The 19,113-nt window shown below is 44.7% G+C and overlaps 1 protein-coding gene across 7 annotated transcripts in view; it reads left to right on the top strand.

Annotated features, from left to right (window-relative positions):
- The window catches only part of Ezh2 (enhancer of zeste 2 polycomb repressive complex 2 subunit), a 58,210-nt gene extending 47,902 nt beyond the window's left edge, over positions 1-10,308 (top strand). For 5 of the 7 annotated variants that reach the window (XM_045160832.1, XM_045160835.1, XM_045160834.1 and 2 more), the window contains 10 exons: positions 290-459; positions 1,018-1,112; positions 2,406-2,446; positions 2,851-2,976; positions 3,986-4,164; positions 6,225-6,320; positions 7,131-7,212; positions 8,261-8,341; positions 8,495-8,579; positions 9,985-10,308. In XM_045160832.1, the coding sequence (XP_045016767.1) occupies positions 290-459; positions 1,018-1,112; positions 2,406-2,446; positions 2,851-2,976; positions 3,986-4,164; positions 6,225-6,320; positions 7,131-7,212; positions 8,261-8,341; positions 8,495-8,579; positions 9,985-10,045 (1,016 nt within the window). In that variant the 3' untranslated portion in view covers positions 10,046-10,308. The remainder of the gene's footprint in view (positions 1-289; positions 460-1,017; positions 1,113-2,405; positions 2,447-2,850; positions 2,977-3,985; positions 4,165-6,224; positions 6,321-7,130; positions 7,213-8,260; positions 8,342-8,494; positions 8,580-9,984) is intronic. The other 2 variants (XM_004661131.3, XM_045160836.1) reach the window with 1 other exon arrangement.
- Positions 10,309-19,113: the final 8,805 nt, after the last annotated feature.

Here is a 19,113-nt window from a genome sequence, read left to right as displayed (position 1 = left end):
CTATGAGTAGGTTTGGTTAGAGAGAAAAGTGGAACTGCTAATGAGTTAACATTTTACTGAGTTTTAGTTGTCCTTCCAAGTCTAGATCACACCATGAATAATAAGATGTGTTTGTTGGTGGTCATTTTAGAAGGCTGTACTAAAGGCAGCCCAAGCTCATTGTTTGTGTGTGGAGATGGGGTAGGGGAAGGAATTCTTTAAAATATGGCTAACTTTCATATGTTTTCTAAAGCATGCCCTGAATTTTCCTTTCTCACTTCTTGACCAATGCTAACACCTGCTTTTGTAGAAGCAAATTCTCGTTGTCAAACACCAGTCAAGATGAAACCAAATACGGAGCCTCCAGAGAACGTGGAGTGGAGTGGGGCCGAAGCCTCCATGTTCAGAGTCCTCATTGGCACTTACTATGATAACTTCTGTGCCATTGCTAGGTTAATTGGGACCAAGACCTGCAGACAGGTAAGCATAGCTGATGGAAGCACTGTGTAAGAGCTTCACATTGTCAAGAGTATGTATGCTCAGTGTCCAAGTGAGCATGGGGAGGTGTTGGACTATTAAGCAAGTGGGAACTAAATGAACATTATCTTCCATTACGTTATAGCATCTCCCCCTTAGATTTAAAGCTGGGCATGGTGGGTTTCAAAAACTAGTTAGAAGCCGGGCGTGGTGGCGTATGTCTTTAATCCCAGCACTCAGGAGGCAGAGGCAGGAGGATTGCTGAGAGTTCGAGGCCACCCTGAGACAACATAGTGAATTCCAGGTCAGCCTGAGCTAGAGTGAGATCCTACTTCAAAACCAAAAAAATAAAAACCCTAATTAGAATCTAGAATCTAAATGTGGAACTAGTACTTTTGGTCATTAGAGCCGCTCATAACACGATGGAAGAGCAGTGGTTTCTACTGCACCCCAAGCACCCAGCACTGTCACAGGGAAGGCGAAACCATTTCCCCAGTGTGCATAAACATGGAATGCCTCCCTTGAGTCACACTGACTTATGCCCCCTGTTGTGCCTCTCAGGTGTACGAATTTAGAGTCAAAGAGTCCAGTATCATTGCACCTGCTCCGGCTGAAGACGTGGATACACCTCCAAGAAAGAAGAAGAGGAAACACCGGTGAGTTTGCCCCTGAGCTTCCAGAAGCTACTGGTGGCTTTTCCGAAAGGCAGGAGTTGGCTTTCACATGAACTGCTAGAAGATAAAAGACTTTAATCTGCCATCAAATGTAGGTCTGTAGAATCTTGTTTCTACTGGAAATTGTCTAGTCTCTATAAAAATGTAGCATCTGCAGAAAATTTGACATATTAATTATTAAAAATTTTTTGGATTCCATACTTTATTTTGGTTAAGAAAAATGTTAGCTTTTGTATTACAAGCTATGCAATTCCTTGTTTGTTATAAAATGCCCTAAAGCGTGACTGTCTTGTGCTCCGGGCCAGTATGTAGAAGCAAGTGTTTTTATTCTAGGAGACTGAGTCATCTTGGTGTGTGTCATTTCTGTGTGGCATCATCCACCCCTTCCGTGCCAGTGTGATGGTGCCTTTCACAAAGCTTATTGTGAACGAGTGACAAATATAGAGACAATCTATGAGTTTAGAGCCAGGAAAGTCATGATTGGGCTGCTGTCCCAACCCACTTTGTTTAGAATGAGAAACATGGTTGGATGGGCAACAGATAATCAGCTGTTACTAATAGATGATAATAGATAATAAGTTGTTATTAATCATAATTAGATCAGGTTTAAAAATTGTATACAGCTGGGTATGGTGGCACACACCTTTAATCCCAGCATTCGGGAGGCAGAGGTAGGGGGGGTCTCTGTGAGTTTGAGGCCACCCTGAGACTGCATAGTTAATTCCAGGTCAGCCTGGGCTAAAGTGAGACCCTACCTGGGGAATGAAAAAAATTGTGTACAGACTCATTATACTTTCTTACATTTCTGTTAATAAATAAGAACTAAGATATTTGGCACTTTTCTCACAGGAACAGGAATTCATGCATTAGTAGATGTTTTTGAAGTTTTGGTTGAACTGTAGTTTAACTGGATGCTTCAACTTAGAGAAAGTATCTGTCCTTGTACTCGAGATCAGAATATCAGGATAAGTCAGTGGTGCACACCTGGGGCCACAGGCCTTCCTGCTCCTTTGTCTTGACCTGGTGATGTAGGCACGCACAGTAGGAAGTCCATTCTTGCTAGGCCTCTGGCCATGGCACAGCAACCTCAGTGAGCAGGCTGTTGCTAGTCTCTCTCAGCTGGGCAGCATATGACTCTTGGTTTTAGTTACAGCCCCATTATGTCAGTCACACAAATAGATTCACCTAACCAGCTTTTGGTTGGCTTTGTAGCTGACTGTACTGCTACTTTCACACAGAAATTTGTTTAATTTTCTTTGTTTTTTTTTTTTGCAGGTTGTGGGCTGCACACTGCAGAAAGATACAGCTGAAAAAGGGTTAGCATCTTTCCATTTAATGTCATTTGTCACGTAAAAATGTCTTCTTTGTTCTAGAATAGTAACTGGATTGGAGTTTAGGTTACTCTGACTGAACTGACTTCTGTACATCAAACCAATTTAAGTGAAAGCTGTCTGGTGACTCTCCAGGCAGTGTTCTCTGAAAGGAAAGCTGATTGGATGGAGTGAGTTGATGAGAACCACTTTGGAGATGGGACTGAGATGTGAGGTGGGAGGTGATTCTTGTCATTTTTGTCAGCAGGACTCTACTATTGTAAGTACAGTAAAGGAAACCCAGTAATGGAAGCTCCAGAGGTAGTGGGGAAGAATGTTCTCTTGTTAATTGTGATGATCATTTCCCATCTCCCTGGATTCATTGGCTGCCTGCTGTTGTCTTTACTCAGACGGCTCCTCTAACCATGTTTACAACTATCAACCCTGTGACCATCCACGGCAGCCTTGTGACAGTTCGTGCCCTTGTGTGATAGCACAAAATTTTTGTGAAAAGTTTTGTCAATGTAGTTCAGAGTGTAAGTATTTGTTGCTTTGATGCAATTGCATGAGAACTGAATAGGCCTTTGGCCAGCAGCTTAAAATAGACATTTAACCCAAAACATGCGAACATGGGAGCACTCTCTTATTGCTTGCTTTAGGAAATCCATTCTACAAGTATTCATCGAGTCTTACCTGCTAGTGTTTAGTTGGTCTGTTGGGCAACATGAATGTGTGTGCGTGTGTACAAGTTAACCAAATTATGCTAAAGGACTTGATTTTTCTCCTTATTTTTCTTCTTTTATCTCTTAAACTGAATCATAGTAGTTTGCCACTCAAATCTTTTGGGGCATCAGAAGTTGAGCTAGAAGGGTTTTGGTCTTCAGAATGGAGGACAATGGCATAAAGGCAGCAGAGTTTTATAGTTGTCTGCAGAAGCTGTGCACAAAGTTTGGCTACTAAGGTGGGGTTAGAAGTCTGGGCTATTAGAATGATATAGGACCGGTTACTACTCACTCCAGCCTTGTCTTCACCTGTTTTATAAATTATAGAACTTTCAATTCGCTTAACAAACATGAAATGGAAAAGAAAACTCAGTGGTGATTCTTTTTTTTTTATTTTTTAAATTTTTATTTATTTATTTATTTGAGAGCAACAGACACAGAGAGAAAGACAGATAGAGGGAGAGAGAGAGAATGGGCACGTCAGGGCTTCCAGCCTCTGCAAACGTACTCCAGATGCTTGCGCCTCCTTGTGCATCTGGCTAACGTGGGACCTGGGGAAACCGAGCCTCGAACCGGAGTCCTAAGGCTTCACAGGCAAGCGCTTAACCGCTAAGCCATCTCTCCAGTCCTGATTCTTCTCATTTCCAAAGCCTTGTGTTTGCGCTTCCTTTATTTTTTCATCTATGCAGTGGGGTAGTAAGGTAAAGGTTGTGAGCTGCTTGGCAAAATACTGACTGTATTCCTTTATGCAAGGCTTTTTTTGGAGGGGGGCATATGATGATTGTGAGTGATGGTGTTGATGGGGACAAACTTATTTCTGAAGGTCAAAACCGCTTTCCTGGATGTCGATGCAAAGCACAGTGCAACACCAAGCAGTGCCCGTGCTACCTGGCTGTCCGAGAATGTGACCCTGACCTCTGTCTCACATGTGGAGCTGCTGACCATTGGGATAGTAAAAATGTGTCCTGCAAGAACTGTAGTATTCAGAGGGGGTCAAAAAAGGTATGCAACAGTTATAGCTGAAAGGTCGCTGCTTGATTGACTGTTGATAGTCTCAGACTATGGAGCTGGGGCAGAGAATTAAAGTGATCCTTAGGGGCCGGAGAGATGGCTCAGCGGGGAAGGGCAGTTTTTTGCAAGGCCTTATGGTCAAGGTTCATATGTAAAGCCAGACACATACGTCTGGAGTTCAGTTGCAGTGGTGAGAGTCCTTGGCATGCCCATTTCCCTCTGTCTGCTTTCAAAAAAAAAGTGATCCTTAAATATGCAGCTGATGAGAGAGAACTGTCAGGTTTTCTTTAGGTAATGCAATCTCTTAAGTCTCCCATAGAATGAGTATCTTATGGGATGGAAAGATTGAACTGTAAGTTATGAGAAATAGCCACTAATGTGATCAGATTTAGAACAAGAGGAATTTTAATAGTTGCTTAATAGATGACTTAAGTTTCTTTTTAGGGTTAGTTAACACAAACAGAATCTTATCATGTTAGTGATTATTTCTCTCAGAATGTACAGATCTATGTCCATCCAGTGGTAATTTATGTTCCTTTCTTTTATTTTGGTTTTTTTTTTTTTGTTTTTTTTTTTTTTTTTTTTTGAGGTAGGGTCTTGCTCTAGCCCCGGCTGACTTGGAATTCACTGTTCGCCATCTCAGGCTGACTTCAAACTCAGGGTGATCCTCCTACCTCTGCCTCCCAAGTGATGGGATTAAAGGCATGTGTCACCATACCTGGCTTTTTTAGGTTCCTTTCTGTGAAGAATAAAAGATGAAATTTACCATGGCAAGGTTTTGTGGACTTTATTCTTATTTCATTAATAATCTTGAAACAGAGGCCAAGAATGTGGTGCCCACCTGCAATTTCTGCACTGTGCAAGCAGAAGCAGGAGACTTTATGTGGGCTGCATGTGTCCATTGTGAGACCCTATCTTGAAACACACATAGACATACACACCTTGGAAGGTAGACCCATGATGAAAAAGTAACATATTGGGGAGTGTGGCCCTAGCTGCACAATTTGGAGCAGTACTCATCTCGGCATTCTCTGTGGGACTGAAGTGATACTGCTCTATCCCTTGTGGTCGTTTTCCGTATCATGAGGAAGTGGTGAGAAGACTCGAATCTAGAACACTGTCATGGAAGGAGTGGAAGGGTCTCCAGAGGAAAACCAGTTAAGAACCAGAATGTGCTGTGGGCTTGAGCTGGCAACAAAAACACTTTGAGAGGAGAGGGAGAGTAGCTGATGTACTTGTATTGGATCTTTGTCAGGTAGCCAAGTGTGGTGGTGCACCCCTGTAATCTTAACCACACAGCAACTCTAGTTCAGGACCAGCCTTGCCTTAATATAGTGAGACTGTGTCTCAAAATACCAAAACCACAATTTGTATTAGTCACTCTGATGAAGTCCTTGAGAAAAACAATATCAAGGAGTAAGGTTTGGGCTGATGAGCAGTTTTCAAGGTTTTAGGCCTCGCTCACCTGACCCTGTTACCATTGGGCCCAAGGACATAAAGAGAGCATGTGGTGGAACCAGGGAGCTCCTTTCATGGCACACATCACAGAGCCCAGTACACCCTTCCTCCAAGCAGGACTTGGTTCCTAGTGTCTCCCAGCTCTCAGTAACACCAGTCGAACCATGAATCCATCAGGGTCCATCCGTTGTTTGATCAGAGCCCTCACGATCCAGTCCACGGCTGGGCCCAAGCCTTCAACTCAAGGGCCTTTGGGGGATCCTTGGTTGAAAGGGATTGAGTCAAGGGGGAAGGAAAAACAGAACAGTCCTCAGATACCTTGCTTGCTACAGCACTCACAACACAAAAGGGTATTTTTTCCCCTGAAGTTGAAGGTTAGTTGTCCTGTATTTTGTTAATAAATTGCAAGTGGACTTTTATAGTTTTGTCAGCCCTGCTCAGTAGCTTTTATTCCTGTTGAATCTACATGAGAGTTGAAGTATTCCACTAGAGTGGGCCCAAGATTTAACCACGACAACTTGTTTGCACCCTGCAGTCTGTCTCCAGTGTCTTTGCTGTCCTTTCTGATTATGTGACTGTGCTCTGTTCTCTAGCATTTATTACTGGCACCATCTGATGTGGCAGGCTGGGGGATTTTTATCAAAGATCCTGTACAGAAAAATGAATTCATCTCGGAATACTGCGGAGAGGTACGGCACAAAGACTTTGTATAGTCAGGTGTTTCTGTTGACAGCCATAGCTTTCTGTGTTTTGGATTGATTTCACTGGACAACTCCATTGGGGTTGTTTAGAACTAATTACTATAAAATGCTGTTTGGGCTAGACTTAATTGTATTTGTGGATTTGGTTTGCTTAGTACCTAAATTGTTTTAGCCTTGTTGAATTTTTATCACCTAAGGACTAGGGTACAGGAATGAGAGCTTTGCTGGGTCGAGTTGGTCCTATTTTATTTACCATCTGGTTGAAAAGGACCTGGAAACAAGTGTCATTAGTAACTACTTGCCTATTTCAGTTGTAGAGTTAGGGAAAAAGCACAGAACTTTGATTTGTATTGAAGATACGGTTTGTATTTTTTTACTCAGCAAAATGACTTGGGAATCACTTTTTTTTCTAGGAATGTTGCTTGGGATATAATAATATCTCTGATGTGGAATCCACAAAGTATTCTTGTTTTTTCATTGTGTAGATTGGATAGGGAAGAGCAGTTGGCTGTCATATCCCCTTTATTGAGTATTCTTTTTTTTTTTTTTGTTTTTCAAGGTAGGGTCTCACTCTGGTCCAGGCTGACCTGGAATTAACTCTGTCATCTCAGGGTGACCTTGAACTCATGGCAATCCTCCTACCTCTGCCTCCCGAGTGCTGGGATTAAAGGTGTGCACCACCACGCCCGGCTTTTTATTGAGTATTCTTGAGAGGGACCAAAATTCTCTTGATGGACTCTTGTTGGGTTTGACCACCTGTTCTAATATAATTCTCACCTGTATCTTTTCTTTTTTAAGATCATTTCTCAAGATGAAGCCGACAGGAGAGGGAAAGTGTATGATAAATATATGTGCAGCTTTCTGTTCAACCTGAACAATGGTAAGTTTCTGAGCTAGAAGTCATTAGTTCAGCATTGGTGTGGATTTGGAGAGGAAGGCAGGGCCAGCAAGGGGATGGGAAGGAGGGTCTCTGCAGGAGCAGCAAGCAGCCTTGTGCTTCTCCTCACCTGGTACCCACTGAGGCTGTGCTGCTCTCTGGCCAGGAAGGCGGAGCAGGGAGTTCTTTAGGAAAGAGGATGGGTTGTGGGCGGGCAACAGTCTCTGGGGTCCCCAGCCGTTTGCAGATCGGCCTGCCCCGACTGCCTGGGAAGGATATTCTTTGTTGCCCAACTGTTGGGGCTTGCCTGGCGTTAGGAAGTGTGTGTGGGTTGAGTTTGCACAGCATGCCTCCAACCAGTGCCTCTGCCTAGAAGGATGGGGAACAGTGCTTCCACAGCTGCCAGTCTCGTGGGACTGTGTGAAAATGCAGGCATGTTCAACATGGGAGGTACTCAGAGAAACCTTCATCTGGGCCTAGTAGAACAATTTTTTAAAATCAGTATGTTCCATGGAAACAATGCCATTTTAACTATTAAAATTAAGGGCTAGAGAGAGATGGCTCAGCAGTTATGATACTTGCCTAAATAAGAAAATTTCAGATCTTGATGTTGGTAGGAATGTGGCTAGATTAAAGGTTTTGTGTTTTGTTTTGTTTTTCAAGGTAGGGTCTCACTAGCCCAGGTGGACCTGGAATTTACTCTGTAATCTTGGAATGGCCTCAAACTCATGATGATCCTCCTACCTCTGCCACCCAAGTGCTGAGATTAAAGGTGTGTGCCATGCTCAGCTCCAGGTTAAGATTTTTTTTTTAGCCATGTTTTGTTTAGGAATTGAGAATATATAACCTCCACGTAATAGCATTTTTGAGACAGACTGTCCTCTTTAATCGCCAAGGATTAATTCTAACTAAGAAAAGCATATTAAAGTAGAATGATTTACTTTTGAGGGCAAACCCAGAAGAGCTATAGGCATTTTCAGAGCCATAGTTTGGTTTATTAGTCTGTAATTGAAATTATACACTGGATGGTATTTCTTTTTTTTCTCTTCAGATTTTGTGGTGGATGCAACCCGAAAGGGTAACAAAATTCGTTTTGCAAATCATTCAGTAAATCCAAACTGCTATGCAAAAGGTAGGCTATTAAGAAGTTTGGAACAATCAGTTTGACAGTAGGAATTCTTTTTTCAGTGCAGTGATAACAAACTCTAGTGCTTGTGTGTTATGTGAGCATAGCTTATCTTCCTGTTGACTGCTCCCTGACCCCAGCATGTCTCTGCCCTTCTAGTTATGATGGTTAACGGTGACCACAGGATAGGCATCTTTGCGAAGAGAGCCATCCAGACTGGTGAAGAGCTGTTTTTTGACTACAGGTTGGTAAAGTACACTTCTGGTGTGATCTGAGGCCTTTTCTTCCTGCACTAGGAACTGTGGACAAGGGCTGTTTTTTAGGTTTTTGATAGGTCTGTCACTGGAAGGATGTCTTCACTGGCCAGTCACTGCTGTGGGCACCAGTATGGCGTTGGTTATGCTGCTTTGGCAGTGTGGCTTCTCACTACTTTAGTTATACAGTACTTATTGGGGTGGGGGTGGGGGAGGAACCTGTGCAGAAAGCCCTGTTTCTCGCTCTACTGCCAACAGCTGAGTGTAATTCCTGGAGGGTTTATGTATTCTTTCACTGAGTTCCAAAGTCATTGTGAGTGCTGTATATATGCATAGAGATTGTTTTCACGCATAAGGTTCTATCTTTTACTGGTAGTACATTCAAATCTTCGTTTTTAATTGCTAGACTATTTACTGCCCAAGTAGAAATTTTCATTTCATATTTGTTGTCAGTATGTTTTCTTTGATGCTTTGAATTGAACCCAGGGCCTTGTACATGCTAGGGAGCTGCTCCACCACTGACTATACTCTCAGCCCCACAATCATTCAGTATTTTAAAAGTCAGATGCTGTTGCCAGGTGCCCACTTGGCCACTCTGGGTTCTTCCTGGGGCAAGAGCTACTAGAATACCTAGGTGCATGGCCACTGCCAGTAGTGTGTGGCTCTGGGCAGGAGCTGGGCTGGCAGCTCGCATCATCAGGCTCTGGGATGTACCTGACAGTACATCCTTATTTAGTCAAATATTTGCAAGGTGAAGATTTCCAGTGTGAAGAAGTCCTGGGGCTGAATATACATGTTATTCAGAGGTTGTCCTTGAGGACTGAGTTGTTGCAAACCGGGGCCCCTGTGTACCCAGGTCTTGTGAGCCTCTGCGAGTGGAGTCACCCCGTGCTCATTCTAGGGGGTTGGAGGTGTTTTAGGGTTAGAAGCAGAGCTGTCCAGATCCCCAGCTGGGAAGGTCCTAAGATTCCGTCTCAGTAGTGGGACCTGTCTTGGCATGAGCTTTCTACATCTGGGTATGGCTAGCAGGTGCCACTTTTTGACTCTAGTTATTTCCAGATCATGGTTTTGCCTTCTCAGTATTAGACCCGGAAACCCTGCTGTGAAGCTGCTCTGTGGGCGGCATGCTGCAGGACGTTAGGTGGGGGCGGGGGGGCGGCTGGGTAGGGCTTTCAGAATACTTTGCTGTGCGGGCAACTTACCAGCTAGTGAATGGCCAGTGATAGATGCGCGCCTCGCCTCAAAATATTTCTTGATGCATACAGTGAGTAAGTGCAGAGGTTGGGGAGGAGCGCTTAAAAATTAAAAAAAAAATACATTTTAATTTGCCATTATATTCAGCAGGCCTGGTTGTGCTCATTTTTGTGTATACATTCCTTGTTTCTGTTGTTTCAGATACAGCCAGGCTGATGCCCTGAAGTATGTGGGTATCGAAAGAGAAATGGAAATCCCTTGACATCCGCTACCTCCTCCCTCTCCTCTGAAACAGCTGCCTTAGCTTCAGGAACCTCGAGTACTGTGGGCAATTTAGAAAACGAAAATGCAGTTTGAAATTCTGAATCTGCAAAGTACTGTAACAATAATTTATAGTAATGAGTTTAAAAATCAACTTTTTATTGCCTTTTCACCAGCTGCAAAAGTGTTTTTTGTACCAGTGAATTTTTGCAATAATGCAGTATGGTACATTTTTCATCTTTGAATAAAGAATACTTGAACTTCTCCTTGTGAGTAGTGTGGTCTTTCTAGAGTCACTTGATGAAGCTCTAAGAGAAAACACTTTCAAACTTAATTCCTTGGGGTTTTCCTTTGTCTGTGAATCTTGATTTAACTAATACTTTCTATTGGTATTCATACTATTAGTTTTCCCAAAATTGAATATACACTTACATGTTATATTCACCAGTTATAATAAATATACAAGTGCCACCAGCTGAGAAACAGGTATCCAAAACATATGAGTTTATGGGAGATATTTGATTCAAACCACCACATTCTGCCTCTGACCCCCATAGACTCATAGCCACCTCAATATGTAGAAATAGATTCTGGCCAATTTTAAAAGGTCATATAAATATATTTTAATCAACCCCAACACTGTTCAGGGTCTCCTCTGAGACTCAAGACAGTCTTTTAAGTCTGTAAAATTAAAATGAGTTAAATACACATAATGGCACAGCACATTCACAGTGCCAAAGGGGGCACTGGGCTTAGCAAGGAAAGATTGAACCAATGCAAGATCTGAAACAAGCAGAGCCACTATCAAATCTTGCAGTTATATGTTCAGCAACAAAGTCTTGGGGGGTCCAGTTCCACCTCTCCAGCTGAGCTGCCCACAGCCTGGGGAAAACACCAACCTGAGGTAGCATCTCTTCTTGACAGTCACCCCACAGTCTTGGCATCTCCAAAATCATAAGGTCTGTGCTGCAACCCACACTTCATCCTCATGGCTCCATCAGGTCTCTGCACAGGATTCCAACAACCCTGCCTCACATCACCCAGTAGCCATCCCCCCCACAAAAAAAAAAATGTGTTGCAAGTCCAATAACTCCCTCTTTCTTGCATTCGTTATGTTTCCATAATACCAGGTTGGCTTCCAAATTCGTTAATCTTGGGGAGTGGGGTGATAATGAAGCCAACTTTGAAAAGTAGCAAAGTGTCCAGCATTCTTCCGACTGTCCCAGTGCAGAACAGCTGGCCCAACCTCAGGGGTGGTCCTCTCTCAAACGAATGCCGCTGAGAGGAGCTGCAGTCTGCAGCCCAAAGCTCGATTCTTTCCCTGCCGTATCCTGCTCACATCAATCCGTTTTCTTCTAAACTCAACCCTGCTCAAGTTCTCAGGACACAGGCAGAGCCCAGCCAACCTCATCCAAACTCTAGCCCAGTCCAGACAAAGATCTTCCCCTCATGAGCCTACATAGTCCAGTTTTTTTCTTTTTTCTTTCTGCACTTAGGTCTTTGAACTCTCACCAGGATGGTCCATCAAGCTGTGATTAGAGCACTGCAAGTACATCTCTTATGTCCAAAGTTTCAAATCTTCCCACGTTCCTCCTGCAAATCCGTTTCAAAAGCCACATGGTCAGCTTTCTAGCAGTAATGACTCTACTCAGGTGCCAGTTTTGTATTTTCTTTCTCATTTGCTGGACCAATGGACCCGACCAAAAGCAGCTGGTAGGAGGAAAGGTTTTATTTTGGCTTGTATAGTCTTGAGGGCAACCTTCAAAATAGCAGGGGAAGCCGGACGCACGCTTTTAATCCCAGCACCTGGGAGGCAGAGGTAGGAAGATTGCCGAGAGGTCGAGGCCACCCTGAGACTCCATAGTGAATTCCAGGTCAGCCTGGGTAGAGTGAGCCCTACCTTGAAAAACAAAAAAGATAGGATACAAGCAGAAGCTGGACATCACTTCTGCCACAGTGGACAGAAAATAGCAAGAGCTGGACTGGCAAGGGGAAGTTGGCTATAACACCTAAGCCCGCCCCCAACAGCGTACTTCCTCCCAAGTTGCCACCAACTGGGGACCAAGTATTCAAAATACATGTGTTTGCCAGGGATATCTAATTCAAACCACCACATGGTGGGTTAGTAAGGAAAAGTCTTGCTGACAGCATAAGGTATGTTGTATCCAGAGGACATCCAAGAGAATGCTATTAAACTGCATGTGCTTGCTTGCTTTTTTTTTCCCTTTTTTTTTTTTATTTTTTATTTTTTATTTTTTGGTTTTTTGAGGTAGGGTCTCACTCCAGCCCAGGCTAACCTGGAACTCACTATGGAGTCTCAGGTTGGTCTCCAACTAAGCATTCCTCCTACCTTTCCCCCTCCCCCCATGCCTGTTTTTTGTTTTTTTGTGGTAGCATCTCACTCTAGCCCAGGCTGACCTGAAATTCACTATGGAGTCTCAGGGTGGCCTCGAACTCACGGCAATCCTCCTACCTCTGCCTCCCAAGTGCTGGGATTAAAGGCGTGCGCCACCACACCTGGCCCATGCCTGTTTTTAATTTTATTTGTAAGCAGGGAGAGAAGGGAGATAGAGAAGGGGCACACCAGGGTCACTGACCACTGCAAACAAACTCCAGACCACCCTGTGCCTCTGGGTACTGGAGAATTGAACCTGGGTTGTAGGGAGCCAATGCAGACGCCATTACAAAATGGTGCTAGCTTCCTGCCAGTCTTGAGGTAAACAATTCCACTGCAGGGGGCCAATGCAGACGCCATTACAAAATGGTGCTAGCTTCCTGCCAGTCTTGAGGTAAACAATTCCACTGCAGGGGGCCAATGCAGACGCCATTACAAAATGGCGCTAGCTTCCTGCCAGTCTTGAGGTAAACAATTCCTTATTTGGGCAGCACCTTGTCCTGAGCCTATCCCGTGGCTCCTGTTGGGTGGGTGAGCCTATGGCAGCCAATCAGCAGGCGCCCCATAGTATTCTGCCCTATAAAAGCAGCTACACTCCTGCACCCCTTGCCCCTCGCCATCAGCTTTCCTGTTAACGAAGAGGCTCTCCAATAAAGTGTGATCAAGAAGGATCTTCTTTTGCTGGTCGTTCTCCTGCTGGTCAGGGGGTTTGCCGCACTGGGTCATTAGGCTTTGCAGGCAAGCAAGCGCCTTAACTGCTGAGCCATCTCCAGTTCCCCATGTGTTTTCTAATACGTAAAATGATATTGAAAGGCCCAAGAATTCAGAAGCTCAGAAATACTATCACGCTCCAAAGGGAGCTTAAGCGGGCCACCTGCATACCTCAAACTCCAGGTTTTACTCTCTGTTAGAAGCAAGTAAAGAATCCCTCTTCTCATTGTATCAGAGTCCGCTCCTAATATAAAACTAGGTAAAAAGGGCATGAGATAGCCCTCAGGGATGGGAAATGAGTAATAAAGTAGACCACTTATTTAGTTTCTGTAAATAGCCTGCACCATAAGCCTTAATAGCCCACACTGTAAGCCTTAGTAGCCCACACTGTAAGCCTTAGTAACTCGCACCATAGGCTGTAGCAGCCTGCCTCAGACCACCAAGGTCATAGGAGGCTGATACCATACTCTGTTACCCCCACCTAAGGAATTGCACAAGTGCTGACCTCCAAGGTCACAGGAGACTGATACCATACTCTGCTACTCCCACCCAAGGACCTGCGCAAACGCTGACCACCAAGGTCATAGTCATAAGGGAGTGATTGGTCCATGAGGGGCTTGAGCAAAGTAAACTAATTGGCTTAGAAACTGTGGGGTGGCACAAACTGACTGGCTAACACCCTGCAGGGGCTCCTGATATTAAATAATGATTGGTCTAATACACAGGCTTTGTTAGAAACCCTATAAAAACTACCCCATTCCTGCATTCGGGGCTCTGCAGTCCTCTACCCCTGTGCGGTGTACGACTGTGGGCCCCAGCGTGCTTGGAATAAAATCCTCTTGCAGTTTGCATCAAGACCGCTTCTCGTGAGTGAGTGATTTGGGGTGTCGCCTTATCCGGGCAGAGCGTGGGGACCCCCTGGGTTTTTTTTTCCCACAATATAAGTTGAACTAGGTTATTTGAACCTACGCAGCTTCCGTTGTGTTGGTCTAGATATAGTTCTTAGATCACAACAGTATAAATGGGGATTCCCTGTCTTATCTACAAAACGTGACAGGCAGTGTGACAATGCCAGCACTTGGAAGGCCAAGGCAGAAGGACTGACTTGGGAGGGAGGGAGCTCTGGCCTCCTGGGCAACATGGGAAGACTTGCAAAAGAAATTGAAACATAACAGCCATTTGAGCTGGTCCTTGGAGCGGCAGTGTCACTGCCAGCCTGCTCCCGGGCACTGGTGAGGGGACTTAACCAAAAGCTGGAAAATCACAATTTTTTTTTGGTAGCAAGTTGCCTTTTCCAGAGTTAGTAAAGCTTCATATTAAACATATAACTTAGTTTTAACTCACTTTGTTTCTTAGTTCCCAAGACTTTGTGGTTTCTTTCATAGGCATTCACAAGGCATCGCACAGCCAGTTGGACTCTAGGGTTTTACTGGCTGTTTCACACTGATCAGATGCTCCAGTACTGGCCATGGGCTGCCCAGGCTGCCCCCTGTTCCACCCTTGGCCCTGGGTGACGTAAGCAGCCATTTAACTTTTTTGTTGTTGTTGTTCATTTTTATTTTTATTTATTTGAGTGTGACAGAGAGAGAAAAAGAGAGAGAGAGAATGGGCGTGCCAGGGCTTCCAGCCACTGCTAACGAACTCCAGACGTGTGGCTCCTTGAGCATCTGGCTAACGTGGGTCCTGGGGAATCAAGCCTCAAACCCAGGTCCTTAGGCTTGACAGGCAAGAGCTTAACCGCTAAGCCATCTCTCCAGCCCATTTTTTAAAAAAACTTTTTTTTTTTTTGAGAAAGAGGCAGAGAAAGAGAGAATAGGTATACCAGGGCCTCCAGCCAATGCAAACAAACTCCACACACGTGCCATCTTGTGTATCTGGCTAATGTGGGTACTGGGGAATCGAATCTGAGTCCTTTGGCCTTGCAACTGCCCTAGCCATTAAGCCATCTCTTTTTTCTTAAGTATTTATTTTTATTTGACAGAAAAAGGGAGAAAGCGAAAGAGGGAGAGAGAATGGGTGCACAAAGACCTTAACCGCTGAAATGTCCCTCCAGCCCTAACTTTGTTTGTTTTTGTTTTTTCAAGGTATAGTCTCACTCCAGCCCAGGCTGACCTGGAATTCACTATGTAGGCTTAGGGTGACCTCAAACTCATGGCAAACCTCCAACTTCGTATTAAAGGTACCACCACGCTCTGCTTATTTAACTCTTGGTTTTTAACTCTCAGATGTAGGCAGAGTGCATGTTATCTGTGGAACTGTGTAGGACATTTCAAAGGTTACTTGGAATAGTGTTTAGTGACATGCTCATTCTGGCCACAGCTCCCAACCAATCCTTTCCAAATACAAACAGCTGGGAAGTGGATATTTCACCAATATTTACTGAATACTGCTGGCTCAATATGACAGAGCCTCTGTGCTTCAGACAAGTTGCCCTGGTGGAGCAGTAATCCTAAACACTTAGCTGGTATGGATATATATATGGTTGTTTTTGAGGGAGTGGGGCAGGGCCTTTTGAGGCAGGTCTCATGTCACTCAGGCTAGCTTTGTAGCTGAGGATGAGCTTAAATTCCTGATCCTTCTGCTTCTACCTCCTAAGTGCTGGAATTACAAGTGTGTACCACCATGCTCAGGCTAGTGTATTAATGCTTTTTTTAAAAAATATTTTGCTTCTTATTTATTTGACAGAGAAGGTGGTGGGAGGAGAGAATGGGTGCACCAGGGTGTCTAGCCACTGCAAACAAACTCCAGATGCATGTACTCCCTTGTGCATCTGGCTACCATGGGTTCTGGGGGATCAAACCTGGGTCCTTTGGCTTTGCAGGCAAATGCCTTAACCTCTAAGCCATCCCTTCAGCCCTGGGTTTTTTTTGTGTTTTTTTTTTAAATAATGTACCATGACTAAAGGCCTTTGTTTTGGCATGTGGGTATATATGTGTAGTGTGTGCATGTGTGTGTGTCTACAGTGCCCCGTGTGAGCAGAGGCCCAAGAACATGTGTCCTGAGGTAGTCTCTCAACTTTTCTCACTCTAAGGATTGTGGAACTGGTTACACTTTGGGCTGGAGATTTTCCCTGAATACAAGCTCTGCCTCTCTTCATTTACCCCTTACGTAGTTCTGTCCCAGTTGCCATAGCAGTGTGGTCAAGTCCCAGCACTGAGAGGTGTGTCATTGCATTATAATTTTTTTTTTTAAAGATGGGCCTGCAATCAAAGCAGACTTTTGTCCTTTTAAAATTTTTATTTATTTATTTATTTATTTGAGAGAGACAGACACACAGAGAAAGACACATAGAGGGAGAGAGAGAGAATGGGCGCACCAGGGCTTCCAGCCTCTGCAAACGAACTCCAGACGCATGCGCCCCCTTGTGCATCTGGCTAACGTGGGACCTGGGGAACCGAGCCTCGAACCAGGGTCCTTAGGCTTCACAGGCAAGCGCTTAACTGCTAAGCCATCTCTCCAGCCCGGCATTATAATTTAAGAGGTCGACCATTAACTGTGGAGCCATCTTGTATCCAAGCCATTGTATAAATTCTCTGTCCTCACAGATGCGGGATTAGGGCAAGGTAAAAATTTGGTAATGTCTCCCGCTCTGTTTAGGCAGTACCCAGAGTAATAATCTGCTTCTGATCTCTTTGGCTATGACTCCAAGCTATGCATTAGCAAGACCAATAGCAAGCTCTTCTATAGAGCCCCCACAGCAAGCATTCCCTGCCCAAGGCTTTTAGTGGCTTTAGAAAAGGCTCCTTGATAGCTTCAAAAAAACTGTAGGACCTGAGCATTGACTTACGTAATTGTTTGTAAACCTTTTTCTCCTTACAACTACTAATTCCAAAAGCCAAATTGCATGTGCAATATTGTGGCAATTTGCAAATATTTGTCCCAGATGTAAATAAGGGATGAGAATCCCTGGGGGAAGTGTGATTTTCCATGAACTAACAAATTCCTGCAGGTAGGATTACATATAGTAGGGCAGAGGCTTCCCTGGTGTGGCGGTTTGATTCGGGGTCCCCCATAAACAGGTGTTCTGAACGTGAGGTCCCCAGCTGATGGAGATTTGGGAATTAATGTCTCTTGGAGGCAGCATACTGTTGGGAACGGACTTATAGATATTATAGCCAGTTTCCCCTTGCCACTGTTTTGCAACTCTGTTGATGTTCTCCACCTGATGTTGCCCAGGTGATGTCCACCCTCTGCTCATGCCATCATTCTTCCCTGCCATCATGGAACTTCTCCTCGAGTCTGTAAGCCAAAATAAGCCTCTTTTTTTCCCACAAGCTCTAGGTTGGGTGCTTTCTGCTAGCAATGAGACCTGACTACAACATCTGGGGACTGCACACCAAGGCTCAGACCTCTGCTTTCCTACAACTAGACTACCAAGCTGTGAGAAAGGCATTTCTCCCGTGTATGTTTGGGTTTTAAGAAAAAAAAAAAGCAACTGACCCAAGTATAAGCAACCTTTTGGCCTAACCATGATTCTAACTAAACTCGCCCCACCCCCCAGGTAGGATTTCACCATAGCCCAGGCTAACCTGGAATTCACTATGTACTCTCAGGGTCGCTAAAGGCATGTACAATCACACCCAGCTCACAACTCTTCTTTCAAGTTTTGTTTACTTGAAAAAGGGCCTCTTGCTGTTGCAAACCAACTCCAGATAATGCGCCATTTTGTGCATCTGGCTTTACATAAGTACTGGGGAATTAAACCCAACTTGGTAGGCTTTGCAAGCAAGTGCCTTTTACCACTGAGCCACCTCCCTAGCTCAAGCAGTTCAATTTTTTTGTCTTGTTTGGAACTGATTCAAAGGATCTTGCATTGTCTTTCTTTTCCACACCCGTCAACGTGGTTCATTTACATGTAAGGGGGGACAGGGGGAAAAAGGGGGGTGCAAGGAATCTGAAGATGTGGGGACAATACCTGGCTCAGCCAGCCCGTTAACCTTTGTTTGCTGTTAGGAATGCTCATAGTACCCAAGTGATATCTATTTCTGGACAACTGAAGTGACCGGAAACCCCAGGCAAACTCCTTTAGGATCTTTCTTATTCTTCAGACTCAAACCCACAAGCACTGAAAGTGAGTCCATGGCGTTTTGACATAGACATGAACTGTTAGGAGGAAAAGCAAGCTGGAAGTTAGTTTGCATCTTAGTGGGCTTCTGAGTGTGGAGGGGCTGGGTGCGGTAAATCACCCCTGGCACTTGAGAGTCAGTGACAGGAGAAATCATGAGTTGGAGGCCAGCCTGGGCTACCTGGAAGACCTTGTCTCAAAAACCCCAAAGGAGCCAGGCGTGGTGGTACGCACCTTTAATCCCAGCATTTGGGAAGCAGAGATAGTTCAAGGCCACTCTGAGACCACATAGTGAATTCTAGGCCAGCCTGGGCTAGAGTGAAAACCTACCTGGAAAAAACCAAAACCCAAAGGCTGGAGATGTCACTCAGTGTGGTACAGCACTTACCTGAGATTAGCACTGCCAAAACAAAATATGAAGTACCCCCCCCACCCCGCCCCACAAAGATGAGAAAGAAATCCACGGGAATTAATAGGTGTGAAATGCAGCTGCTCTGAGATTCCTCTGCTTTGCCAATTTACACTCTGATAAAGGAAAAGCTTGCTAAAGATATTCAAGTGTTGACTGCTCAGTGAATGAGGAAAACCCTCCCCTCCTTGGTCAGAAGACAATCTCAAGGGGGCTAAGTAGTGGCTGACAGCAAGTAGTCTGGCATGAGAGAGAACAAAGGGCCTATGGTGAGGCCACACCGGGGGCAGGGGATGGGGGGTGAGGGGTGGGGTTAAGCGGCTGAGGATTCCCTGGACTACTTCTGAGGGTGTGCACCAGCAAACCATCTATCCCCAGCCCAGGGCCTCTTTCTGAGGAACACAATGGAGTAAGATTCCAGCCTCAACAGCAGAGAACAGTCTGGTTCACTAGCAATGGCCTTGCCCTAGAGCAGTGCCTTGGGTGGGA

Source organism: Jaculus jaculus, chromosome 10 (genome assembly GCF_020740685.1).
Source record: "Jaculus jaculus isolate mJacJac1 chromosome 10, mJacJac1.mat.Y.cur, whole genome shotgun sequence".
In the NCBI taxonomy this organism is placed as follows: domain Eukaryota; kingdom Metazoa; phylum Chordata; class Mammalia; order Rodentia; family Dipodidae; genus Jaculus; species Jaculus jaculus.
Note: the sequence above shows the minus strand (reverse complement) of the source record. Positions and strands in the feature narration are given on the sequence as shown.